General features: G+C 38.6%; 1 protein-coding gene across 11 annotated transcripts in view; it reads left to right on the plus strand.

The window, feature by feature from the left end:
• LOC122557939 (neurolysin, mitochondrial-like) overlaps positions 1-7,790 on the plus strand; it is a 59,310-nt gene that overhangs the window by 13,018 nt on the left and 38,502 nt on the right. For all 11 annotated transcript variants that reach the window (XR_006313988.1, XR_006313989.1, XM_043706203.1 and 8 more), the window contains 3 exons: positions 1,419-1,526; positions 1,749-1,851; positions 5,913-6,073. Coding sequence is in view for 9 of the 11 variants with exons in the window: in XM_043706203.1 (XP_043562138.1) it covers positions 1,419-1,526; positions 1,749-1,851; positions 5,913-6,073 (372 nt within the window). In the remaining 2 variants the exon portion in view is untranslated. The remainder of the gene's footprint in view (positions 1-1,418; positions 1,527-1,748; positions 1,852-5,912; positions 6,074-7,790) is intronic.

The raw sequence follows: 7,790 nt of genomic DNA on the forward strand, positions 1-7,790 counted from the left end.
GCTGTGGCACGTCGGAACTGGCGGTCGATGAGTTGAGCATCGTACCCCGTTCTTGTGAGGGTTTCCTTGAGTACTTCCAGGTGTCCGTCACGTTCCTCCTCATCTGAGCAGATCCGGTGTATGCATAGGGCTTGTCCATAGGGAATGGCTGTTTTAATATGTTTTGGGTGGAAGCTGGAGAAGTGTAGCATTGTGAGGTTGTACATTTTTGCTATAAATTCTGTGTTACGATCAAGCCCTCCACTATCACCTGATGAAGGAGGGTTGCTCCGAAAGCTGGTGTGCTTCCAATTAAACCTGTTGGACTAGAACCTGGTGTTGTGTGATTTTTAACTTTGTACACCCCAGTCCAACACCAGCATCTTCAAATCAGTCTTTACAATAGCATGTAATTCATTTGCAGAACTGAATGACTTAATATCTTCAATATCAGGAACAAGCAGAGTAAGTACATTCATTTTGTTTGATAGAATATTCTATCAAATAACAGTTTGTCTAGTTATTGGGCATTAATGTATTTCTTTTTACCTTGACATACAATTAGTTGCTTTAGAATAACAACACGTAAAACAACGAAACGTGTTTTATTGGAAATACAAGCTTCTTAGCAAAATATCCTATTCTTCAGATCTGCTTTCTCTATCTTAGGAACTGTTCTTTCCTTTTTGAGGCAGGTTGCTCAAGTCGAGAAATTTCTTGGGGACACATCTTGTTTAAAGGTGAAACCCAGTTTCCACTCTGGACAATGGTGGAGACATAGAGATAGATAGATTGTTTTCCTCTCTTCTCTAGGACTTCAACTCAGTCATTTTAGATGCTTCATGGTTCTCTAGTCCTCACCCCTGCTACCCACCACATTCCCCATGATCTTTCCATACCAGCACATGTCTTGTTCATACCTTCCTTGGTCCTTCTATCCCAATTCACTTCTGTAGTCACTCAACAAGAATCCACCATAAGTGGAACTTAGAATCTTTTGGAGATGAAAAATAAATTCAAACAATCAAATATAGCTCTCTCTTTCACTTGATCGTGAAATGAACTCCCACTCGTGACACTCATCAAAGCTTTTAAGTCTCCTCAAATTTCAATCTCTTTTAAAAACAAACTTCTATTCAGAAGCTGTATCAAAGAGAGCTGTGAACTCAGAATCCCCCTGCTCAAGTGATTGTAGCTTTTGAGACTCACCCAGGCATTCATCTTGACATAAAGTTTGGGAAATGTCAACAACAAACTCTCTTGGAATTGCTGCACATTTTTATAGTGCAAAGGCCTAATTGCCTTGATAGCAATTCTCACTGTGCCAGTATTTGATGTTAGTTTGCACTATTTCAAATTTTTGACTTGAAATTTCAATCCTCACCTGTGCCCCAGTTTTCATAGTCTGAAATTAATTTCTGTTTTATGCACAATTACAGAAAAAATGTAATCTCAAGGCCCTGAAACCAGAGGCTAAGCGATTCTTGGAGAGACTGCTGAAATTGGGAAGAAGGAATGGGTTACACCTACCAAAAGAAACACAATTAGTAAGTTCAGTCATGTTATTATCTTCCATATTCAATACAAAGAAATGTGTCAGTTATATAAATGTTTCACTGGCAAAATTACATGGGAGCTCTAGAACCGTGTGGAATCTTGTTACCTAGACTCTCACAGCTGGACAGCCAATTAGTTAGAAGATCTGTGGTATAAATTTAAAAATCATGGAAATATTAGATAACACTGATTTTTTTTTCCTTACTGTTCAGGAGCTCAAGACTATCAAGAAGCAAATGAGTGAGCTCAGTATTGACTTCAGCATGAATCTCAATGAGGACACAACTGTTCTTCTGTTTACCAAGGAAGAACTGGGTATGAACAATGGTTCATGACAAATGCGAGTAACTTTCTCCCATGCACTTGGTGGTGATAAATCTTATTCTCCTTGGAGTAACAAATCTGTCTAGTATAAAAGTAACAAGGTATCAACACTATTTTCCAGGCCAGGTGTTTTAATGCTTCTATTTACGGCTCATGCTCAAGTAAATACTGAAGCAAGTGACTTGGGTTTTATAGCACTACAGCAGATTTTCCAGTACATTTTGTGGAAATGAACCGGTTAGCTTAACCTCTGTAGTGGGGGAAGATGCTTGAGTATATTATTAAGGAAGAAATTGCATGAAATCACAATAGAAATTGTCCATTGGGCAGATGCAGCGAGGGTTCATGAAGGGCAGGTCATGCTTAACAAATCGTTTGGAATTCTGTGAAGACATTACAAGCAAGGTGGACATCAGGGACCCAGTGGATGTGGTGTGCCTAGATTTCCAAAAGGCCTTCGACAAGGTGCCGCACAAGAGGCTGCTGAATAAGATAAGGATGCATGGTGTTACAGGTAAAGTATTAGCATGGATAGAAGATTGGTTGACTAACAGGAAGCAAAGAGTGACGATAAATAAGTGCTATTTTGGCTGGCAGCCAGTGACTAGTGATCTACCTCAGGGATCGGTGTTGGGACCATAATTATTTAAAGATGATTTTGATTTGGGGACTATGTGTGGGGTGCCAAAGTTTGCAGCTGACACTAAGATGAGTGGCAGAGCAAAGTGTGCAGAGAACTGTGAAACTTTGCAGAGGAACATAGATACATTGAATGAGTGGGCGAAGGCCTGGTAGATGGAATACAATGTTAATAAATGTGAAGTCATACATTTTGGTAGGAGTAACAGTAAAAAGGATTATTACTTTAATGGTTAAAAGGTTGTTGCATGCTGCCATGCAGAGGGATCTGTGTGTCCTTATACATGAATCACAGAAGGTTGGTCAGCAGGTACAACAAGTAATCAGGAAGGCAAATGGAATTTTGTCCTTCATTGCTGAAGGGATTGAATTTAAAAGCAGGGAGGTAATGTTACAGCTGTGCAAGGTGCTGGTAAGGCCACACCTGGGTACTGTCTGCAGTTTTGGTCTCCTTACTTGAGAACCGATATACTGGCACTAGAGAGGGTGTAAAGGAGGTTCACTAGGTTGATTCTGTAGTTGAGGGGGTTGGCTTATGAGGAGAGACTGAGTAGATTGGGATTATATTCATTAGAACTCAGAAGAATGAGGGGGGATGTTATAGAAACATATAAAATGATGAAGAGGATAGATAAGATAGAAGTAGAAAGGACGTTTCCTCTGGCAGGTGAAGCTGCGACAAGAGGGCATTGCCTCAAGAATAGAGGGAGCAGATTTAGGACTGAATTGAAAAGGAACTTCTTCACCTAGAAGGTTGTTAATCTATGGAATTCCATAGTGAAGTAGTTGATGCTATGTCATTAAAGGATTTAAAGCTAAGGCAGATATTTTTAGAATGGTAAAGGAATTAAGAGATACAGTGAGCACACAGTTAAGTGGATCTAAATCCATGAAAAGATCAGTCATGATTTTATTGAATGACAGAGCAGGCTCAAAGGGCCAGATGGCCTACTGCTGCTCCTAGTTCTTGTGTTCTTATGAACTATTGAAATAATCCATCCTAGCCATTTTTGGAGGAAATAAATGATATATGGGAAGATAACTGGACAAGTCAAAACAGAAAAAGAAATAAAGTAACAAAACTATAATATAAGTAAATTTCATGTTATTTTAATTGGAGCTCAACTCAAGAAAATAGATGACAGTGATTCACTTTATTTTTACACAGAGCAGTGCCTTAACCAATCAAAGTCAACCTGCCTGGTTTAAACTTGAAACTTTAAAATCCCTGAAATCATTCCCATAAATATCTTACATACTGTCCTTAGTGTATTCATACTCTTTCTTTTGTGCGGTCCCAAGAACCAGTATTCCATCTGAGGTAGGTCTAACCAGCGTCCTATGTAAGTTCATCATAACTTCCCTAATCTTATGCTGTATGCCCCTGTTAATGAAGCTAGAAATCTGCGTATTTTAATAAGCATCTCTGTCCTGCTACCATTAATGGCCTATGAGGAAAGTCACATTGCTTCTGCACACCCTTTAGAGCCATACCCTTTATTTTAAACTGTCTTTTCTTGTTCTTTGCATCAAAGTGTAGCAACTCACACTTCTTTTTTTGACTTTTAAATGCCACCTATCTGCCCACTCCTCTAACTTGTTAATGTCCTATTGATGTTCAATACTGTCCTTTTCGCAGTTTACAATTCTCCCAAGCTTTTGGTTTGTCTGCCAACTGTGAAATTGTGTCCTAAATACCAAAATCTAAGCCTTTACTTATCAGGAAAATCAAAATTCTCAGTACCTTTCTTTAAGTCCCTGTACCTTGTCAACTTTATGTACCAACAATTTATTGCATACCTTAAGTACATAAGATGGCTAAGAAGCCATATTAAATACTTGCTTCTATTAGTCAAGGCAATAGAACTTGATGAGCAAGAGGTTATGATTGAGCTGTATATGATGTTAGTTAGGCCACAGCTTAAGTGCTGCATGCACTTCTGGTTGCCAGTTCTAGTTGAAGGATGTGGTTGCCCAAAAGAGGGTGCAAAAGTGATTCACCAGGATGTTGCCTCAGCTGGAGTGATTCAGCAATGCAAAGAGACGTAGATAGGCTGGGGTTATTTTTCATAGAGCAGAGAAAGCCGAGGATGGAGAGCCTGTTGGAGGTGTATAAAATTTTTACAGACACCAACAGGGTAGTTAGGGATAAAACGTCCCCCTTAGTACAGGTATCAATAACCAGGGGCACAGTTTTATGGTAAGTAGTAGGAAGTTTAGAGAAAATTTGAAAAAAATTTTTCCCCACATTAGGCATGTCTAGAACCAACTGCTAAAAGCATGTTGAGGCAGGAACCCTCAAGTTGTAAAGTATTTAGATGAGCATTTGAAACACTATAGCATACAATGCTATGGGTCAAGTGCTGGACAATGGAATGGGAGCAAATAGATATTTGATGACCATCATGGATATGATGGGTCCAAAGGCCTTTTTCAGTACTGTGAAACCTCTATGACCTCCTCCTTATCAATTTTAAACCGTTCTAGTGACCAAGTTTCCTTTTGTGTCACCATGGTATGGAGAACATTTGCTTATAAAAAGTATTCATTTAATATTTCAGCCATGCCCCTTGCCTTTAATTTACTTTCTTTTTTGGTTCCTAATCAAGCTTACCACTGGTAAGGTACTGCAAAATCCAGCTTAACATGTTGAAGTGAGAAAGTTTGCCCTCATGGTTGTACTTAGTAATCGCAAAATAAGGTATGCACTTGTCTAGGCAGACAAAATCAAGCTCTGCTATCTTCCAATGTTAACTAGCTTCCATTAAGGTTTCTAAAGAATAACTCCTTCAAAGGGGTATAATATTTTGATTGGCTTCTGTGAATTGGCAAGTCAGCAAGGATGCAATGAGGCAAACAAAGAAAGTCAAAAGAAAGGATGGTTTTGCAGCTATGATGTTACTGGCTTTCTGTAATCATCCACTTATATGCATGGACATGATTTGTGAATGAAGATATGAATTTCTTAGTTATGATTAAGGTGAGTAAAGCTTAATGCAACCTTCTTTCTCGTGACCAAACACTACAAAAGTCCATTACTAAAGGATAAATTTGGTTTAATTGTTTTTATTTTTAATTTGGAGCAATTAGCTCAGATGGCGAGATGGCTGGTGTATGTTTCAGAATGACACCAAAAGCACAGGTTCGAACTTAGTTCCAGCTGAGGTAGACCTAGGAGCTGTTCTTTACCTGCTATTTATGTGTGGAGGGCAATGGCAAGCCACCATTGATAAAACCTGCTGAGAAAATGGCTCAGGCTAATTCTTCAGAAAAGAATAAGCTAAGGATTTATCACCAGACTACTTCAGATGGTGATGATGAGGATTTTTATTCATTTCTGTAAAGATCTAAATTTGTTCTGTAATCCAATTTGCTGTGTGCAACTGTAAATTTAGCTTGGATGCTTCTCACAGGGGGCCTCCCAGATGACTTTCTTGATGATTTGGAAAAAACTAGTGATAACAAATACAAGGTGACCTTAAAATACCCTGACTACACGCCTATCATTAAAGAGTCTTATGTCCCTGAAACCAGAAGGAAAATGGAAGCAGCTTTTCATTCTAGATGTAAAGAGGTAAGATGAGGTGACAATGTTTCAAACAGATTGAATGAGTGCTGATTTCCAGAAATCTATTTTAGTGCTTAATGCTGGGAAATATTTCAGTATATAAATATATTTATATATGTTTAAATTCATGTTGCATGTTGCAGTCACTGTCCTGAAGATTTAAAAGGATGATAGTGGTAATAAAATTTTTGAATTTAAAGTAATGCAGAGTTCATAGATTTTAACATCCAGTGAAACTTTAGCTATCTTACTCCAAAACATCTCTTAAAAAAGATCTGTATTATGAACTGAAGTTCAGGATGGTGCTGTATATAATTAGTAGGATTTTGTTTTTAAGTGTCCATCTAGCAAGCAAATGTCACAAGTTCTCCATTTTGTGGCTTGAAATTTCATCTGACAGCTTTCATACTTAGCCTTAATCTATTTACAGCTGTAATCAGTATGGCAGCTGGTCACAAAGATCAATTTAACATGCAGTAATTTTACTTCACCTAAAAGCCTTAGGGGAAGCTTGCAACTCCTAAAATAAAAGGCTATTTATTATGATAAATCACTGGGAAATTGTCAGCCTATGTTAGACCAAGGGTCAGAATGCACTGTTCTATGTTTTCCCTCCATCTTGAAACAGGATGACAGTTCCTTCTGTAATTGCAGCTTTTGCTTCTCTGATTCTATCTATCTCTCTCTCTCTTTCTCTCTCTGTCTCTCTCCCTTCCCTCCCTCTTTCTCTCTTGCCTTCCTTTGCCTCAAACCACAAATTTCTATCTCTTTTATTTTACAAAGTTCTTCAATCCTGTATAATCTTTTTGATCTTTTAATTCTAACATCTTAAATATTCCCCTTTTTCATTAGCCTCCAATGCTACAGGGAAAATAGCCCAGCCTATTCAACCTCTCCCTACAGCTAAAACCCTACAACCTTGGTAATATTTTTCCTACATCCTTTCAAGTTGAATAACTAAGAACATTAGATTCTCTGTTGATGAAGATGGGCATTACCTGGCTCTAGTGTGGCACAATTGTTACTTCACATTAATTAGCCCAAGCCTGGATATTGGCTGCATTTGGGTATGGACTGCTTCAGTACTTGAGGAATTACAAATTATGCTAAACATTACCATAATCAGAAGACCTCTCTACTCCTGACCTTACCAAGAAAGGAAGGTCATCGATAGAGCATGTCAAGATGGGCCCTCTACTTTTTGTCATGTATATAAATGATTTGGATGTGAGCATAAGAGGTACAGTTAGTAAGTTTGCAGATGACACCAAAATTGGAGGTGTAGTGGACAGCGAAGAGGGTTACCTCAGATTACAACAAGATCTTGACTAGATGGGCCAATGGGCTGAGAAGTGGCAGATGGAGTTTAATTCAGATAAATGCGAGGTGCTGCATTTTGGGAAAGCAAATCTTAGCAGGACTTATACACTTAATGGTAAGGTCCTAGGGAGTGTTGCTGAACAAAGAGACCTTGGAGTGCAGGTAGTGGAGTCGCAGGTAGATAGGAACGTGAAGAAGGCATTTGGTATGCTTTCCTTTATTGGTCAGAATATTGAGTACAGGAGTTGGGAAGTCGTGTTGCGGCTGTACAGGACATTGGTTAGGCCACTGTTGGAATATTGCGTGCAATTCTGGTTTCTTCCTATCGAAAAGATGTTGTCAATCTTGAAAGGGTTCAGAAAAGATTTACAAGGATGTTGCCAAGGTTAGAGGATTTGAGCTA

This window comes from Chiloscyllium plagiosum, chromosome 2 (assembly GCF_004010195.1).
Source record: "Chiloscyllium plagiosum isolate BGI_BamShark_2017 chromosome 2, ASM401019v2, whole genome shotgun sequence".
Taxonomy (NCBI): domain Eukaryota; kingdom Metazoa; phylum Chordata; class Chondrichthyes; order Orectolobiformes; family Hemiscylliidae; genus Chiloscyllium; species Chiloscyllium plagiosum.